Consider the following 20,686-nt stretch of genomic DNA (forward strand, 5'->3'; position numbering starts at 1 on the left):
GCTTAATTGTTATTTCTTGTAGATAGTGAACGAAGCCCTCAAGGCTTTTGGTAGGTACTCACATAGTGCCCTATGGTGCTAGCATAGGTGTCAGCAATCCAGGACATCTCCCGCTCACCTGTGCTCATGTCTGGGGCCGGCACATCAATGCCAGGACCTGGAGGCACAGGGAAAGGGCATTGCACCAGTTTTTAAGATAAACTCATCTCAAACACAGAGATCTCTGTAATTCTCTATAATAACAAAGCTACCATGGCTAGAAAACTTTAGATTTCATTTAGATAACTAATTGAAGTTATAGAAATACTCATTAAATGTTTCACTCCTAAATTTATACACACCCAATGTTACATGGTAATTTCTCCTGCTGGCATTCACTTGCTGGAAGTATGTTTGGAAGTTAGCTATGCACAACGGATATAAGCCACTCAACAGGACTTCTGAATGTGCAAGCATGGGCAATCAGTTTGGCCTCTCCTGCCCTCAGCTCCTTAAACTGCAATTAGAGATACCACCACCATCTTGCCCTACACAAGGAGGACTGCTGTGGTTAGGGAGTATATGTGTATGATAGCACAGTAACATACCGCTTACTGGGGGTATAAGCCCTCCTCACCAAGTAGAAAAAGACACATTGCTGAAGCAATGGTGTTAAGCCCCATACTACTTTCACCCATGGCAGAATGCTGCTTTGACCTTGTATTCAAGCTCACTCAGTGTACATAAAGTTTTAGGCCTTGGCTTTCAATTCCTCAGATCACAGCAAATTAAAGTTTGAGGACAACAAGAAGTTAGCTCAAAAGCAGCAACAGGTACTGAGGACAGCACTATTACTGATGGCCACAGTGACACCTCAGGAAAAACGTGTTAAATGATGCTCACTCAAATCCATAAAGGCAGGAATACGTAGAAATATCTCTATCAAAAATAGTAAGAATAGGGGCCAGCCCGGTGGCGTAGTGGTTAAGTTTGCACACTCCGCTTCTACAGCCCGGGTTTGCAGGTTCGGATCTGGGGCATGGACCTAAGCCCCGCTCATCAAGCCATGCTGTGGTGGAGGCATCTCACATACAAAGTAGAGGAAGATGGGCACAGATGTTAGCCCAGGGCTAATCTTCCTCACAGACAAAAAAAATAGTAAGAATAAAAGGATGAATTTATGTCCATGTAAAGGACTTGGAATCATCACCAAAACATACATGTGGAAAAAAGTAGGTTTCATACCAGCATGTATGATATGTTCCAATTTACATAAAATTTTCTTTCTCTACATATATATCTATACACATATTTCCATGTGTATATGTACGGGCAGAGGTTTGGAAAGATATGCACAAACCTGTTTACCATGTTTGGATTTCAGCCTTGTTTATATCTTTCTATATTGTTTCAATTATATAATACAACTCATTATCTTCATAAAAAGAAAAATACAGCTTTAAAAATGATTAAATTATTAAGTCTCCCACATAAATAAAGGCTGGACTCGAGTTCTTTCTATTTAACCAACAGGATAAGGTACATTTTAATATTCTTCCACATTTCAGGGGCCCAGGTCCTAGATCCTGTGCTTCCTTGCACAAGTAGTGATGTAATGCATACAGGACTGGCATAAAACAACTGTAAAATGGTCAAACTTTGCTTTTTATACTCCTGCCCCTCTCCTCCACCTACTCTGTAACTCTTCTATGTCCTAGTACCTTTTCCTTAGGCATCTCATAAATCTCATGAAATCTAATCTCCCCAAACCCACCTTCAGCCCATACAACTCTCCAACTTGGAGAGATTAATGCCATATTCTAGCCTCATCCTCTGACAAAAGGGCTCTACTGCTTCCGTTTGCTCACAATTTCCGTTCCTTTAGAGGAAGATACCTCAACTAGAGGTTAGTACAAATTGTTTAATAATACTGCTTTTCTCCTAAGGTACAAATGACAAATGGCTCCTGAATCTTTCCAGAGGTATCTATGAAAGTATTATGCTTGCTTTTAGCAATATCAAGTGTCAAATAAGCTTGCTGTCTCAAATAACAATTCTATTGGAGAAGGGCTATTGGCACATGGCAAGTTTGAGGTACACAGCTTGTAAATCAGAAAGGTATAATGATAAATTACTTCTCAAAAACATCAATTAGTGTAGGGGCCGGCCCAGTGGTGCAGTGGTTGAGTTGGCGCGTTCCGCTTCGGCAGCCCACGGTTTGCTGGTTTGGATCCTAGGCGCAGACCTACTTACTCACCGCTCATCAAGCCATGCTGAGGCGGCATCCCATATAGAAGAGCTACAACTCTACAACTATAATACACAACTATGTACTGGGGCTTTGGGGAGAAAAAAGAAAGAGGAAGATTGGCAAGAGATGTTAGTGCAGGGCCAATCTTCCTCAAAACAAACAAAACATCAATTAGTCTAGACATGCTAAGGTGAGACAGCTCCCCCTACCCAAAGCAAAATCACAAAATATTATTATTAGGCTTGTGAGTTTTCTACTCCATACAAAATCAATGTATAGGGATGCACAGATTACAAGTAATTCCTAATTACAGAAAAATTCTCAAATACCTTAAAGAGAACAGGTCTTGAAGTCCATCCTTTTTAAAACAGGTAACTACCCTCAGGAAAGTTAAAATGCCATCACTCAATCTCATAATAGTATAAATAAGATGAAAAATTGGCTAAAAAAAGTAACTGCTTTAATAGAACAGGAGCATAGGGGTAGAGTTGAAAGGATAATTTTAGTGCATGGAGATACAGAAGATGAAAAGGACAGAGACATCAGGCTATTGCAAGGAAACTACAGTTTATAAAGATGATATCTAAACTCACACAACAGATTTTTTTTTTTTTTTTGGTGAGGAAGACTAGTCCTGGGCTAACATCTGTTGCCCATCTTCCTCTTTTTGTTGAGAAAGATTGGCCCTGAGCTAACATTTGTGCCCATCTTCCTCTATTTTGCATGTGGGACGCTGCCACAGCATGGCTTGATATGTGGTGTGTCGGTCTGTGCCCGGGGTTCGAACTTGTGAACGCTGGGCCATGAAAGCAGAGCAGTGGGCAAACTTAACCACTACGCCACTGGGCCAGCCCCCATCACACAACACAATTAACACTGACCTTTCACAAACTTTTCCAAAAAAAAGCCAGAAGAGGAAGCAACACTTCTCAACTCATTCTATTAGCCAGTATTATCCTGATATCAAAGACCTCATGAGAAAATACTGCAGACCAATTTATCTCTTAGAACAGCATCAAAAAGAATAAAACTATGAATAAACATAGAAAAAGGTAGTGTAAGATTTGTACACCGAAAACTACAAAACATCATTGAAAGAAATTAACAAAGACCTAAATAAATGGAAAGACATTCCGTGTTCACTGACTGGAAGACTCAATATGATTAAGATGGCAACACTCCACAAACCAGTCTACAGTTCAACGCAAGCCCTATCAAAATCCCAGCCGGCTTTTTCTGCAGAAAAGGTGATCCTAACTAAATTCACACAAGGTGACAGGGCCAGGACACAGACTCAGGTCTAACTCGCAACCTGAAACTCTCTGTGGAAGGGGTAGTCATAAAATAAGAGAAATGACACCAATTCAGAAGGTTTGCTCAGGACTAGTTCTGTGTCTTGGAGGGAGAGAAAGAACTCCTTCTGCCTCCCTTTTATGCTACAAAGCTTTCTGGGCCCAGACACCAGGTTTAGTTGTACTGTGGGTTAACCAGGCTTTTGCACATAAGCAAAGAAATCAAATTGCTAGTATTTAAAGCTTTCAGTGTTTCAATGAATCACTTTTAAAAAATTTTTTTTTATTGAGGTAACATTGGTTTATAACATTATATAAATTTCAGGTGTACATAATTACATGTTGACTTCTGTGCAGACTACATCACATCACCACCAACAGTCTAGTTGCCATCTGTCACTGGACACATGTGCCCAGTCACCCCTTTCGCCCTCCCCCCACCCCCTTCCCCTCTGGTAACCACCAATCTGTTCTCTGTATCAATGAATCACTTTTTAACCTTTGAAACTATAAGGTTCTTGTCAATATAGAGGAAATTAAACTGGATGTAGTCTAGATATGGGCAATAAATACAACTGAATAAAGTCTGAAACCACTCAAGACTATTAAATACTTTTGAGATTTAAGCTAAGAGGAAAGATGATACGAAAAATTATGAAGGCTACCAATAGGCTGAACATGACTTCAATTCACCAACTCTCAGAAATTGTAGGCATTCCTGTGAAGGAGGTAGTCAACTCATATTAACTAGTGCTTCCCCTGTGCAATGACTGTACAAGTAAAATTCACAGGAGTGCAGAGGAGGAGGCATGCCAAGAACCCAAATGCCTTTTAAATTATGAAAGACAGGCCAAATCTAGTAAAGTTCTAGTGTTACTTATATTTATTTCTATATTAATTTACTTTATGCCTTCTTTCCCTTAAAATGGGGCATATTTCAAAATAAGGATATCTTAAGTTCGTAGGAACTTGTCAACAGTGGGGAGAATACTGGCAAGAAAAGAGGAAAAAAAGGTTTATGTTCTTTCCTATCTTAGTCAGTCCTTAGTTAAACTATGTTAAAAGGGCAAACATTCTATTAAATAACTTTGTTTATTTCATTAAAACAAATCTGAATCCTTCTAGAAGAAGAAAAGAAATATACAGAAAGACTCGGTTTGCTTGAAAATTAAAGACTAAAAAACGAATACTTATACATCACAGAAAATAATAGTCACATCTCACACGAAAGAACATAACAAACATTTTGTTTGTTAGTGCTGACGACTCACTCCTGATGACCCTGTGTACGGGCAGAGTGCAATCCTGCTTGGTTTTTTTGCACCATCCTCTCACCTTCTTGTGCTCTATCAGACAATGCTTCCTTGCTATTTACAGGATTTTCAAGGCCAATTTTTTTGGAAGTGGGTGGCCAGGTCCTTCTTCCTAGTCTGGAAGCTCTGCTAAAACCTATGTACCATGGGTGACTCTGCTGGTATTTCAAATACCGCAGTGATGAGAGTGTTGAATCTTAACCACTAGACCACCAGGGCTGTGCAACATAGATAACAGTATGATATAAAAACATCAAGCAAAAGATCAGTACCCTCAGAAATTCAGTCTGTTTGGCAAAAGATCCTAGCAACAAACATTAAGAGGCTCAGGAATCCTCAAAATCAGCCAGTGACGGCAGAATGAGTCAACAGCATGAGCCTCCCCACCTCTGCCTGTGCCCACTGCCTTGAAGGGACAGGGCTGTGTAAGCCTCCAATTCCAATAGGCATCAGATTTCTCACTGCTTTCGGAACAACAGGATTACTATCGTAAAACTGATTTTTTACATATTAAAAAATGATTATAATACAGGTATTATTTAGTTACTAAAAGTACAGCCTTGCTTTTTCTGGATGTCACAATAGAGACTGTACAATGCTGTTATACTGATCAAAAATCTTTCCTATGTCCGTACATGGAGAAGAGGGGGAAGTGACCGCTCCTGGCGTTCACGCTGCGTACCGAGAACCTGAACTTTTCTATTAGAGATGTGTCTCAAGTAGGCCCAAGTATGTCCACCATGTATATCACAGAACCCAGTTTCTCAAGGTAAAGGGGCAACTCAATCCATGCATGTATAGATAAAAACAGGAGTTTAAATTCAGATGATTACTTTTGGATGTTCACACTCCCACTTGATGAAACCTACGTGGCAATACGTACCTATAAAGCCCTTCTTTGCCAGCTCCATAGTGAACCTCCTTGTGATCTTTTCCAGTTCATTATCCTGTAAAGGACAACAAAAATAAAAATGAAAAAAATTTTTTGATAGAAAAACTATTTGTGGAGATAACTAATAGCTGCAACATATTTTCTATTTATAGGTCATTTATTTGAGCTTTCATATATCTTCCTGTGTAATCCTCAGAACAACTCATAAAGCAGCCATTTCCATTTTAAACATAAAAAAAAAAGAGATCAGAAATTAGGATATAAAAACTACAGATAGTAGAACTAGGGCTCAAATCCCAGTTCTTGTTCTCTTTGTACTAACATAGGGCGCTATGAACAATCCCTATGGCATATTTTCATTTAAATGGTGAACTTTAAAAAGAATAAAATCATAAATATTTATTATGTTTCTTTAGACAGATGTTAATTTGGTACCATAAAACATAGTAACAGGGGCCGGCCCAGTGGCGTAGTGGTTAGGTTCGCAGGTTCGGATCCCGGGCCACAGACCAATGTACCGCTTGTCAAGCCAAGCTGTGGTGGCATCCCATATAAAGTAGAGGAAGATGGGCACAGATGTTAGCTCAGGGCTAATCTTCCTCACAAAAAAAAAGAACAATATAGTAACAACTAGCTTTAATTATCTTGGAAGTGATAGGATAAACAATAAGGTTTTTACCGGATTACTTAAGATATTTATCACTAGAACCTTGAGATCCTGGTATAAAAATCTCAGATCATAGCAATTTATAAATATGGATATAAGTGCCTAAGAATATGACGGTATTAATTACCTTCTAATCAAGTAAGAAAACGAAGAAGGACATTGACATTAAGCAAATGACCTTTTATATGGCAAAACACTCAATGAGTTAATTATTTACTTGTTTTCCGACTCATTTGAAAAGCAATAGAGACCATTAATCCCACTGGTATGGGGGATACACAGAAGCCCAATAATTTCAAGTCATTTGTAAACGCGCTGCATGTACAAATGTCACTTCAGTACTTACGGTATAGTTCTTCGGATTGATCTTAACACCAGCTTTGGCACCCCCAAATGGCACATCTGAAATAGAAGGCTAAAAGTTGTTATTCCATATAAAGGACAACAAAATTCAAAAGGCAGAAAGCACTATGTAACATTACAAGTGTGTGAGGCTTTAAGCTTTTTTTTTGAAATGAGGGAATGTTCATTATATATATTTAGGTTTTTTTTTTTTTTTGAGGAAGATTGGCCCTGCACTAACATTTGTTGGCAATCTTCCTTTTTTTTTTCTTTTTCTCCCCAAAGCCCCAGTACATAGTTGTATATTATAGTCATCGAGTTGTACCTCTCCTATGTGGGATGCTGCCTCAGCATGGCTTGATGAGCGGTGAGTACGCCCATGCCCAGGATCCGAACCTGCGAACCCTGGGCTGCCGAAGTGGAATGCACGAACTTAACCTAACCCACCGGCCGACCCCTGCTTTAAGGTTTAATTTCAGAAAATTCAAGAAATAAACCCACATCAATCTCTCCTAAAACGCTGCACTTTAACTAAAATTCTAGTGAACGGAAATTAAAAGCCTAAGCAAGTTACAATGCATATTTAATCAGTGTGCTTTACTACTTCCAAAAGATAACAGCATATTTATTTTCCTTCTACTATGATTTGGTCTTATTTACAGAGCATAGAAAGAGATGTAAACAAAGACCTACACTTAAAGAAAATCCAATTAGTTCTTACAAAAAGTTCCTCATTTTAAAAAAAGACTAAATCTTAATTAAGACTATTTGAAAAATGATGTAAGCCTTTAACTGTGCAACTCGGAAAAAAACATTAGTTCAGATAAGGTATATTTCTCTAACATCTTAAAAGTAACCTTGCATGTAAACCTATTTCTCCAGAGAGTTCTTATTAGGTAGCAACCAAGGAGATCACTTACCAACCACCGCACACTTATAGGTCATCAGCGAGGCCAGAGCTTTCACTTCATCCACACTCACATCAGTGCTGTAACGGATCCCTGATGGCGTTCAAAATACAAGGGGAGTGAGAAAGAAGGGGATGTATGTAGAACTCCCTTCTGGCAGGTTAAAAAAAAATGCTACAAATTGAAAATGTCCACACTTTTTACATTTTTACACCCCAGTTATTTCTAAGAACACTTGAAGTAGCTTAGAATAAAAAGTCATTATGAAAAGTCAAAAGGAAAAGCTGCTAATTAGACACCCAGAAAGAGCTACAGAATGAGCACTGAATTTGATTTTAAGTATTCTAATAGCTAAGAGAAAAAGATTGGTGTTGAAGTCCAGTTTCTGCCTTCTGGTAGGAGCAGATAAGATCATCAAACAGGGCTCCTGGGAATTTAGAGAGACAAGTGAGACACAGTCCTGCCTTGTAAGAACTTACAACCCAGTGGGCAGTAACAGTTAACTACGATTTCACAAGACAAAAAGTACTTTCAAATGAATGTATTTTACTTTCAGGAAGGCAACTAACTCAGTGAAGGCTTTTTAATCTTTCTTGTACTTTTTGGTTTGGGTGATGTGGTAGCAAGAAGTTCAGGAATTTTGGTCTCTGATAACATAAAATATGGGCAAATGGAACATGGACAGTCAACAGGTTTGACAGCTTCAACTTGGATATCAGATGTCTGAATAGAGGTTTTGGCTTCAAATGGGTATCCCCAAAGAGATCCTTACCTGTTATTCCCTCACCCATTTAACCAAGAGATGACAAAGCTAAGAAAGTCATCTCTTTCCCGGGCATGAGTAATTCCCTTCACTCTTTCTGCAAAGATAGGAGGTGACCAAGCAGACAGCAACTCCAAGTCTTAATGCCCCCACTACTTAGAAGTGACTAGGTGTTTGTGAGAAGGGACACACAAGTGGGTATACCCACTATGGTTCTGGAGGTCTTGGTCAATCACCCTTCTGAGTTTTGCAGGGTTAAGCTTCCTTTCCTCCTCTATTGTCCATTGCTTCTCAACCCCAGGGAAGACGCTCCAATGAGGCTGATGTTTGCCTGCATGCTGTCTGGGGCTCCCTGACACTGTATGTGTTGGTGTGTGATGAAGGTTATCTGGATGAAGCTGGGTACAACTTCCACTGAGAGTCACAAGTAATGGGGGCCCCAGGGACATCTCTTAAAAAAGAACTTTGGGAATAAAAGCTTTTCAGATAGAAAGATATAACATCTCATGAACTGGCAGTTTGAGAAAACTTCCCTAGGCATTTTTAAAGGTTGGCTTCTTATATGTTTCAGAAAACATCTATTTAAACATAAATAATATGTTTTAAGAGAACTTTATCTGTTGTGTATATGATCATAAAGAGCAAATTCTGAGGCTGAACATATTTCTTTGGCCTATTGGAAAAATAAAATGATAATATTTAGAAAAGCGAGCTCTTAGAACAACTATATCTTGCATATAATGGGTTCTCAGAATATTTGTGGAATAAATTTACTTGTTATTAAAATTTTAGGATGAGAAATGACAGTGATTGTTTTTTCAGCATATAGCAGATGTCTGTACAGCCTGCTTCTCCATTTCAGTCAGGTCTCTGTTAAAAACTGTCTTCATTCCGAGAGGCCTGTCCTTACCACCCTATTTAAAATAGCATGTCTTCCTCATCCCTGCTCTCTAGCCCCTTCTATCTTATTTGACTTTACATCATATATTGTTCACTGTCTGGTTGCCCCATGTGGCAAGTTAGCACTATGATGACAGACTTTGTTTTGTTCATTGCCTTAATTCCTGGTGTCTAACACAGAAAATGGTATGTATTAGACACTTAAATACAGGCTGAATAAACACACAAATATTTATTGACTCGAAAATTAAGGTGGAAAAACAGAAAAGCCATGGCCACTAAATTTTTTGATATACACATAAGTTCTAAACAATTCACCCTAAGTTTCTATACATATTATGAAAGGAATAAAAAGCAGTAAAAAGCAAAAGTACCAGGTCCTAAAAAGTACTCCAGAAAAAAACAAAATAAAATTTGTAAGTAATATTTAAGACCAAACATTTGTATCTTTAAAACAAAACAAAAAAAGCTACCAAGTAATGTGGCATACTACTTAGTGAAAACTAGGCTGGGCCAGGGACCTGGATCGGATGCAATGTCCAGAACTTCCTAAGTGAGCCCAGCCCAGCAGCATCTGCTGTGTGTGTCTGCACTTGCTCACCTGGGGAGGTGCAAACACTGTTCTCTCAGGCTTCATGTCAGGACTGCAGGGAACAATGTATGTGAGGCTGCTGGCACTGTGCCTGCACGCAGTCAATACTCAGTCTCAACTACCATCATTGTTATTGTAAGTATTACAAAGTAGTGGTAAATAACAAAGAAATTTATTATTTTTTTTAACTCTTTTTTTTTTGGCTGAGGAAGATTCACCCTGTGCTAACATCCATCGCAAATCTTTCTCTTTTTTTGTTTGAGGAAGATTTGCCCTGAGCTAACATCTGTGCCAATCTTCCTCTATTTTGTATGTGGGACGCCACCACAGCATGGCTGGTGAGTGATGTAGGTCCGCGCCCGGGATTCGAACCTGGGCCACTGAAGTGGAGTGTGCGGAACTTTAACCACTTGGCTACAGGGCCAGCCCCAAGAAATTTATTTTTTAAAGTCTAAACTGACAGGAGTTTAAACAAAAAGCTTAATAAACCTTGATTTCATTGCTTCTCAAGATAAATTCATGGGGATAGTAAAATAGTGTACTATTAATTAGTATTTCTCCTGTTACACATAAAGCACTTTTTCATTGCTTTTTTAGAGCCTGTGGAAGTAGTCATTAAGTTATTTTAATTTTCCTTGCTTTTCTTTTTTTTGGTGAGGAAAATTGACCCTGAGCTAACATCTGTTGCTAATCTTCTTCTATTTTCTTTTATTTATTTATTTATTTATTTTGTGAGGGAGATCAGCCCTGAGCTAACATCCGTGCTAATCCTCCTCTTTTTGCTGAGGAAGACCGGCTCTGAGCTAACATCTATTGCCAATCCTCCTCCTTTTTTTCTTCCCCAAAGCCCCAGTAGATAGTTGTATGTCATAGTTGCACACCCTTCTAGTTGCTGTATGTGGGACGCAGCCTCACTATGGCCGGAGAAGCAGTGCGTTGGTGTGCGCCTGGGATCCGAACCTGGGCCGCCAGTAGCGGAGCGCACGCACTTAACTACTAAGCCACTGGGCCAGCCCTTCCTCTATTTTCTGCATGTGGGATGCTGCCACAGCATGGCCTGATGAGTGATGTGTAGGTCCGCACGCGGGATCCGAACTCGTGAACCCCAGGCTGCTAAAGCGGAGTGTGCGAACTCAACCGCTACACCACCGGGCTGGCCCCCTCCTTGCTTTCCTAAGTGAGGGAAAAAGTTACTTTCCCTTATGCAGTGCTCATAACTAATGCATTCATTGGGAAACTAAAAATGGCTTCAAATAGTGACATTCATAAATCAGATAGCAATCCTAATACTCTAGGCATAGATGCTAACTAGAAACTAGACCCCTCCTTCTACAAAACAGTGTAAACAAAACGTCTACTTTATGACAAAAGTCTTAGAATGATGAGTCAGAAACTGTGCATGTATAACAAAAAACATGTTTCCACTGGACGGAACCCAAGAATTCTTGTTTATAAAATGAAATTTTCTTTCCTAGCCACACCCATTTAGAGAGCTCAACTGCAAGACACTGAAAAGAAGTAGTTACATAAATTCTCTCCCACATCACCCACATTTTCTGCAGGCTATGAACCAATGCAGAACTTCTAGTGAACTGAGGTGAGGGAGGAGCTATAAGCAAAGCAGCAGAAGAGTCAGGCGAATAACCCAGAACCAAATGCAGGTGTACTGTCTGGGCTGAAGAAGAAATATGTTATCATTTTAGCTTGCTAATAAATAAGTGATACATAAATGTTTTTACTTCCGAAGTTGGCAATAAACCAGTACATGGCTACTTAAACTGTTAATCTGGAAAGCAAAAAATCTCAAAGTATCCCCCTAAATAAAACACTCTGTAGCAACACTTGAGACAAAACCAACTCCAGGAATACAGAGGGTACCCACACCCAGGGAAAGCCAGCTACTCTTCCTCTTCTGGGATTGTAAACTAAAGATAGTTACTAAAAATATACTGTCACCTGAAAATTCTGAACCATTTTCTAACAGACACTAAGAAAATGACTGCAAAAAAGAAGACACTCTCCACTAAATTTGTACATTCAGCGGACTAGGAGAAATTAGCACAATTGGAGTATGTGAAGGACTAAATAATGGGACATATACTTCAAAGTTCTGAAAGAAGGGAAAATCTAGCATTTCTGAATGCCTATCTTTCAAGAATACTCAATTTAAACACAGTCATTCAATAAAGCCAAGTAACAGGTCATACACACACATACAAGAAAACCTCAAAACGTTTTAAAACAAAACGAAGCAAGAAGGATCATATTTGTACTCTGAATATTCTCACTTTTTATAAAGCCAAGCCTTTTCTTCTTTTCTGTGGGATGGGAAGTGTAACAGAGAAGGCTAAAGGTGACCAGGACCCTCAGGGATTGGATGAGGGCAGAGGGACAGAAACTAGAAGGAACAATTTTTTTTTTTTTTTTTGTGAGGAAGATCAGCCCTGAGCTAACATCCATGCCAATCCTCCTCTTTTTGCTGAGGAAGGATGGCCCTGGGCTAACATCTGTGCCCATCTTCCTCCACTTTATATGGGACGCCACCACAGCATGGCCTGACAAGCGGTGCATCAGTGTGCGCCCAGGATCCGAACCTGGGCCCCCAGCAGCAGAGCGTCTACACTTAACCGCTACGCCACCGGGCTGGCCCTGGAACAAAAATTTTATTCCATAAATGGAGAAAAGTAAATAATGATTTTTTTGTATCTTCAAGTCTTAGAGCACTATCTGTTAGCCTCTGTTGACACTAGCATTACTGCTGTGTGGGAAGAGATCAACTGGGTCTTTGAACAACTGTGCCTGCAGGTCTAACAGATTATCATTCAAAGAATGGAGGTACATACTTCCAATGAAAAGCAGGAGTCCACGGCTGCCTAACGTAGAAAATGAATGGGGTGATCGCATAGGTGTGAACCACAGCACCGATGGCATTAGAAATGGGTCTAAAATCAAGGACAACATTCTGATGGGCTGACAGAGGAATCCGTGCTTTCAGTTCACCAGAGGACACTAAAGAAACACCACCTACGACAATGTTGATTATTTACCAAACTTGGTAAAGCTGGAGGAAGGGCTGGTGATAGAATCAAGTACTTAACTACAATGAGAACTTTGAAATCCTACCTTTTATTCTCAAGAGAAGTTAACTTACTATACAGTTATTTTGAGCTAACTGGTATCCAGATGTTCAAAAGCACATTAATGAAATGCAGCCATCTGCAAATGCTACACAGCACAAAGCATTTCGCTGCCTTTTAACTTAATTACCAAAGATATTCCTTACTATCCTCAACGACTGGTGTACACTGAGTTTTTCTAGGAGAAATAAAAATTAAAAGCAAAAACTAGTTGAGGTTGCTATGGTGAGGAAGAAAACACGCCAGCTCATTACTTTGAAAAAGATTCAGTGAAAACCACAACTGAGTAGTGTGAATTTTTTTCCTTTTGCTAGCTGACTCAAAACCAAAAACAAACAAAAAAACTCCTAGCGACCAAGTCACCCTTGTTTTTTATGATGAATCATTAAACATTCATGAAAATTCAAATGGTTTTAAAAATTACTTGAACCTGGATCTTTCAATAGGGTTTGATTTATTAATCAGAAATCCAATTTTCAACTGTATTCTCTCTTTTCAGAAACTATTTATTCAATAACCAAGAGTTCTATCACAAGCACAGAACCGCCAGAAAAAGAAAAAAGGTCTTAGAACTCTTTAAAATTCATGCACTAACGCTCTTCCTAGTTACTCATTAGAACCTCTTTTCTCACTTAATAATAATATAATTTCCTAACTTGCAATAAAGTAGCATAACAATTAAAAATGAGGAGAGGAGGGAAAGCAGTGAGGAACTAGTACCCATCAGCCAGTAATGACATGTAAAATATCAGAAGTCTCAGATAAAAATTCATTCAGCACTGGGAAGGAGCATTTAGTACAGGAGCTAAGGAAAATCATACACTTGGTTTTTCACAGTATCCATGTAAGAAGGGGAAAAAACACTTTAGAGTTTTAACTCATCAAAATCTTTATTTTAAACATTTTGCAAAGACAAACTTAAGCTTTCCAGGAAGCAAATGTTTAGCTGATGTTGGACAAATGAAATGGAAAATATTTCTTATTCTAATCAAAATTTTAAAATTATATAACACATATACAAAACATATATGTTTTCATCAAAATTTAAATACAGAAAAAGCAGAAGTCCCTTACGGGTGATCATTCTTAGCAATTTAAATGTATATATACCCTTCCAAATCATTTCCCTGCATTTATATGCATACACATCCATAGAACATATAGCTTTGTTTTGTCTTTAAGTATTTAACTTACTGTCCAATGGATGGAGGAAAAAACATGCGTTAAAAGGTAGATCTTGTTAATTTTTTCTATAGATTTCTTATCCTGATAATAACTAACAGTAAACTTAGCCCCACCTTCATACCAAACAGGTCTTAGAAATGATGCTAGTTAAATTGGTGAATATAAAGTCAGCTAACATTTAGCAAAAGATTCAGCTGTCCAGTTTCATATAAATTATTTACAAGCCTAGGTGATATTTGAGATGCATCTTAAGAGAGGAAGAGAAGAACTGCAGGGAGACAGGGGACAAGGTGTGGGTGCCACCACAGGCAGAGACCACTTAGCAAGAGTAAAACTGAGAGAAATACATGCCTGTATTTCCAATTTTCCTAAGGATCAGTTAACATCAGATTTTCTTTATTTTCAAAATCCAATTCTCTTTCCTAATAACACTTTTCTGTCCCTGATACCACCATTTTTTCTACCAGTGTCTTAGGCTAGAAATTTGAGTGATCTTTGACTCTTCTCTTCTTCATTTCATACATCACACCTGTTGGGGAATACTATCCTTTCTTCAAAATGCTTTATCTGCCCTTTCCTTTCATTTCCTCCGCTCTTACCTATCAGTTCATTCTAAGTTCCACTGCTGCTTATCTTTCCGTGCCCTCCTAGGTTTATCATTATCCATCCAACAAACTTCACAGGAAAACTGTTTCTGCTCACATATTCTGACACCAGATGTATGGATTTTCCACAAATTCTCCAGTTCTCTGCGGACACCAACCAGGTGTCCTACAATTTAATTCAATTCTGACACTACCTGGAGTTAGCGAAGATCCTACAGGTTAAGGGTTCAGTCCCACAAGACTGCCCCCCATTTCAGTAGCAAGTATTGGGTGCCCAGGGTACCCACACCTCTGTCTAACTTGGCTACAAACTAGGGGCACCTACAACTCCCTACTCAGGTTTGATAATTTGCAATAATGGCTCACAGAACTCAGGAAAACTCTTTATGTTTTACTTTACTTACTTTTAGCAGTTTATTACAAGGGTCCTGAGGGCAAGACCTTCCGTCCCTGGGGAGTTGGGGTGCGCCATCCCCCGGGCACATGGAAGTGTACTGGGAAACTTCCTGAACCCAGTAGCTCAGGGATTTTTATGAAGGCTTCCTCACACAGGCATGATGAATTATTAACTCAACCTCCAGCTCTCCCGCCCTAGTGGATACGGGGTGGAGCTGAAAGTTCCAAGCTTCTAATCATGGCTTAGTCTTTCTGGTGACCAGTCACCATGCTGAAGCTATCCAGGAGCCCACCAAGAGTCACCTCATTAGAACAAAAAAAAATGCTCCTATCACCCAGGAAATTCCAAGAGATTTAGGAGCTCTGTGTAAGGCGCTCCTATCATCCCCCATAACTCAGAAAATCCCAAGGGTTTGGGGGCTCTGTGTTAGGAACTGGAGCCAAAGACCAAATATTAGACCAGAAGATGCTCCAGCACCCCTATCACTCAGGAAATCAATAGGAGCAATGTGTCAGGAACTGGGGACAGAGACCAAGTAAATATTTATGATGTCATAAAACCTGACTTCTCACTATCCCCAAAAACATAGTCTGTCCCCAGGACCCCCTCACACACAGTCCCACCTCCTGCCTGGGCTGAGGCCACCGCCTCTATTTCTCTATGTGAAATGACCTTTCCCTACCAAACTCCGAGATCAGGACTGTGTCTCCCTGGTATCTTCTCTGAACTCCTATTGCAGCAACACACTGTTCAGTGTGTTTTCATTTTGTCATTTATTGACTGGTTCCAGGAAAGGAAAACGTAGAAACAGAATACCGAACTGAAAGCAAAGAGAGAACGATGCAGTGCAAAAGAGATCATGGATTCTGCTCTATTTTGGGGAAATCGATGAAAAAACATTTCAAGAAATTAAAAAAAAAATCACCTTTGCCTTTTTTAAAAAAAAAACTCTCTTGTGGATAGTGCCCCCAGCACAGAACATGGTACCTGACACAGAGTAGGCAATTAAAAGACATGCAATGAAGAGGTTAACTATCAGAAATCCCCATGAACTAAGGCATGTTCCTTAATTAAGCACAAAGTTTAAAGTTCTTGAATGCAGGGGGAAAAAAACACATAATGGAAAAACTGATTTATCTGGAATATAGTCTATAGTTTGTAAAGAACATAGTACTTATTTAATAAACCCCCAACATGGGTACTATCACCTTTGGTTATTCCTTTGTTGTTTCTTTCTTGGTAAAAGGGATTAAAAAAAGAGTTCATAGAAATCCTACTAAGGCCCAATATGTACAAAATGCTTTTTTAAAGGCCTATGTTGACATATTTGTGATAACGATAAATGGCAAAAGGAGTCCTATTTCTGACAACCTTTATAATTTTCATTCGTGTCATCTTTCACATTTTCCTCTAGCCAAGAAGCAATTCAGAAAAATGGAAAGTCTCACAGACTTTCTTCAAGAATAATCAAGAGAAATAATAGCAGTTCTTGATAAACAAAGACTTTTCTCAGTTTTTTAAGGAAGAGACACTCAGAAAAAAGCCATTTGAAAATTATTCCATTGAAAGCCCTTAAAGATACATGTAATAACACTTTGGCAGAGAAATGAGTTGTCCTTGCTAACACATTAAACTGTTAAACACCAAAGCTCTTCAAACCTCTTTCAATGGAAAACTCTCTTTAAAATGTTATTTCATTGACAAAGTAATTAGAATAATTGGACTTGGACCTCTGAAGATATCATCTATGAACAAGTTTTATATACACAGTTGTATGAATATGCACTTACTTTCTAGGAAGAGGGTAAGTCTTCTAATAGCTTTAACAAATTTCAAATGATCCAAAGTGTTAGGAATCATTGTGACGATGGCATGATATGGTTCTAATTCAGTGCTTACCGCAAGACAGTTTGCAACTTTCACATGAATAAATCCAGACAACAATGATTAAGAAGGTGGGTGCTAGAATCAGATGATTGGGATGGCTGAACTCCAACTCCACTCTATACTAGCTGTGTAACCTGCCAAAGGAGACTGCACTCTTCAGCCTTAGAATCGCATTTGAAAATCGAGGACAACAGTATATTTCATGAGGTTGTTATGAGGAATAAAAGCGATGGTGCATGAAAAGCTCTTAGCAAGATGCCTGGGGCACACACAGAGCTCAATAAATGTTAGCTCTTGTTGTTATCCCTGGTGTTGCTAGTTGACCTCTGTGGAGCAGAATCCGCAAGGTACTGCTGCTGCCTTTGTGAAAGGTAATGAAAAAGGTCTCTCCCAGGGTGTCTTCCTGCCCTTCATAAAACCTTCCTGCCTTTATCAGTAGTACTGCACACAGTAACACTTCAGTCTTGTGAGTTCTTCAATCTGCGTTAGTGTCTGCCTCCGGACAGGGGAACATATTGATTCATCTGCTAGGCAGTTTTAGATAACAGCTTTGGATTTAAGACTGTTCACGGTTACCTTGTGGGGAAGGACTCGGGGTAGAGCTGCTTCACTTTTCATTTTATAACTTTCACTACTATTTGAATATTCAAATCATACACATGTATTTTAACAGGGGTCTCTGGAGAGAGCAACTATGGGCCATTTATGAATTGATGTGCTTCATTAGTGATACTAGAGGTTTTTCTTTTTATTATCTGCATTATGAAAAACTAATTATTATGCAAAATAAATACAAAAAAAAGTCAGGTCTCATATCAGAGACTATTGCCTAGGTACTTTTCAACATTGAAAGTTAATATTTTATTCTTTATTGGTTCCTTGCAGAACTCTCAGTATCTTTAACGTAATTGGACAAAAAACAATTTTCCTAAGCAATTTAAATTATTATCAACAGTGCTAAACCCAATTTCTTCCAACTATAAGCCAGAAAGTTCACGTTCAATTTTTATTTCTTGTATTTAAAATTTGAACACTGCCAGTTTCACTGGAGTTTAATACATATTGGTGCTTATCCTCCAATCTTTGATGCCCCAATTCCTGCGAAGTGTACTTTGCATATTGAGTGAGCCCTAAGTGTTTGTCTTCCTGCACATGGGGTTTTTACTGCCAAAGCAATCCAGCCAGATGGATTCACACAAAGAGAGGGGAAGAACCACTGACAACCTGATGTAGAGTCTCCACCACCATCTTAGCTCTTCACTCCCTAGAACACTGGGGGTAGGGGAGTTAGAGACATCTGGCTTCCGTGAAATAAAAGGCCTTTATAATGGCAACACAGTTCCATATTTAACTAAAAAGTATTAAAAACAACAAAAACCTCAGGGTTAAGGGCTAGGGGGTAGAAGACATACAAATTACCTGTCTTGAACTTTCAGATCGAGTTAAATCCTAAATTTAATTTACCTACAAAGGCTACATTTTATCTTGTGGCAGCAGATGCAGACACATACTCACATTTTAAAAATATTAGAAAGAGTGAGTTTATTCAATTACCCAAGTTTCGATGGTTGTCAATTCAGCATAGCAGAAATAAGTCAGAAACTTTTTTCAGTGAAGGCAGAGGATGTCTCATTTTTAAACAGTTATCAGTACTTTTTGCAGTCTTCCCCAAGTGCTACCATTCACCACACAACTATTTCCTGGGGGCTGAGGGGTACTAATACTGCACCGGACTCCAATTCTTGCCCTGCCCTCCACTCCTGCATCCGGTCACCAAAAGAAAAACAAAGACCATCTACCTCCCACTGTTTCTTTTCTTTTTGCATTTTGGCTCTTAAAAACAAGTCAATGGCTTAAGTAGAGTACACTTTTTTTTGGTACTGATATTTGTAGTTAAATGAAAGATTCAGGGTCAATGTATGGGGGGGAATTCCATTTACAGCTCATCAACTTTATTTAAATGATGATAATTTTAGAAATTTCTATGATAAGAGGAAGAATCAGTTACAGGGAATTCTGACTTAATAGTTTCAATATGAAGACAAGGGGAGGTAGACAGGTTGGAAGAGAAAATTAAATTACTCCTGCATCAACGAATCGCTATTATCAATCTGTACTTTTCCCCCAAATTGACTTTTAAATGATAAACCTCTTTCTAAAAAGGTAGACTGGTCTCAGGCAGAACCATAGCCAATAAAATACGAAATTTATTCTGAAAAAGTTAACAGGAACAATCACCGATCATGTTTTCAAACACATAACCACCTTTGAAAAAGTATTCTCAAAGCAGAAATTCCCACCATGTTCATCTTTGCTGAAAATATTAAGGCCTCTCTTGAAACTTCCCTTCAGAGCCTATAGCAAATCCCTAATAGATGTAAATCTAATGGCTGCAGTTAAATATGGTATGTGGGAAAAGAGAACCACAAAAACAATATGTATCATTAAGTATTTACTTGGAATAAAGGACACATCAGCCACGCCCGGGTCTTAAAACCACCTGTTTCCCTTACAGAGATTATAATTAGATGTTGCTTTGCTTCAACCTTGAGAATATTCTGGAAAACTCAGGTATAAGGTCACTCTTGAGGAAAGATTAGACACAGAAAGCTGAGGGTTGGGAAAAGGATGAAGGGGAGCAGACAAGGTCTTTTTGTTTTTGTGAAGAACATTGGTAGAGAAGGCAGTTGTGAGGGTGGGGAGAGAAAAGTGGGCTGAAGTATCCTTAAGAGGGAAAGATGTACTCAAGTTCATAGGGATTATCCAAGATATCTTTTAAAATCTCAATCACCTAATATATTCTGTATTTCTAGGACCAGAGTGAAACAAGGAGGCTAATAATTTTCCTATAAGTCAAAAAAAATGCTTTAAATGTTTAATTGGAAGAAAGAACATCACTGACAAGAAGTTCCTCTTAGAATATACACTCTCTGCAATCGCACGAGGGTGATAAAAGGGTAGGAGGATCCTGGAGTGTCAGGAAAGCAAAGCATGGAAGACTACAAATTTTGCCAATTTTTGCTGATGATCCAAATTTTGCTGATTATCTATTTAGTATACTGTTATATTATCTTAAGCACATTAAAATATTTTTAAGGGCTTTCATAGCTATGTAATCCTCCCCAATCTTATTCTCTCCATAAAGTCCAATTCCTTAAGATAATAAACTTTCCATTTTATAGAGGCCAGTTTTCTTTCATATTATATTATCTTGCAATGCTTGCTACTATTTATTACTTGCAATCCCGTTTCTCTGTTTATATGCTGGGAGTTAACAGCGCTTTCAGTAGATGCCTTCCTGTAAATGGGATAAACGGGAACAGAGAATTGCATTCACACTCTAGTATAAGCAAGTGCTACAATCACACTGCTTCATTGTGGCTGATGCAACGTGTTGCTAGGTTCAGTATTTTGGTATTAAAACTGCTGTGGCAACAAGAGGAAGAAGATTGACAAACTATGGTAAAGTTTAGCTGCTTTCGTGAGCTTGTGGAGTTGTGATTTATAAAGATAGGAGAGGGCTTGGCATACAAAGAAGAGAAGAATATAAACAACTTTAAGGAAACTAAATTAGAT

At 38.7% G+C, this 20,686-nt stretch overlaps 1 protein-coding gene across 1 annotated transcript in view; it reads right to left on the bottom strand.

Annotated features, from left to right (window-relative positions):
• Nucleotides 1-20,686, bottom strand: part of GLUD1 (glutamate dehydrogenase 1) — a 40,914-nt gene that overhangs the window by 17,953 nt on the left and 2,275 nt on the right. The window contains exons 2-5 of the mRNA XM_004432464.3: nt 7,657-7,737; nt 6,741-6,796; nt 5,719-5,782; nt 63-157 (exon numbers count right to left, since the gene is read on the bottom strand). Of these exons, the coding sequence (XP_004432521.1) occupies nt 63-157; nt 5,719-5,782; nt 6,741-6,796; nt 7,657-7,737 (296 nt within the window). The remainder of the gene's footprint in view (nt 1-62; nt 158-5,718; nt 5,783-6,740; nt 6,797-7,656; nt 7,738-20,686) is intronic.

Source organism: Ceratotherium simum, chromosome 6 (genome assembly GCF_057802395.1).
Source record: "Ceratotherium simum simum isolate JZ-2026a chromosome 6, ASM5780239v1, whole genome shotgun sequence".
NCBI lineage: Eukaryota > Metazoa > Chordata > Mammalia > Perissodactyla > Rhinocerotidae > Ceratotherium > Ceratotherium simum.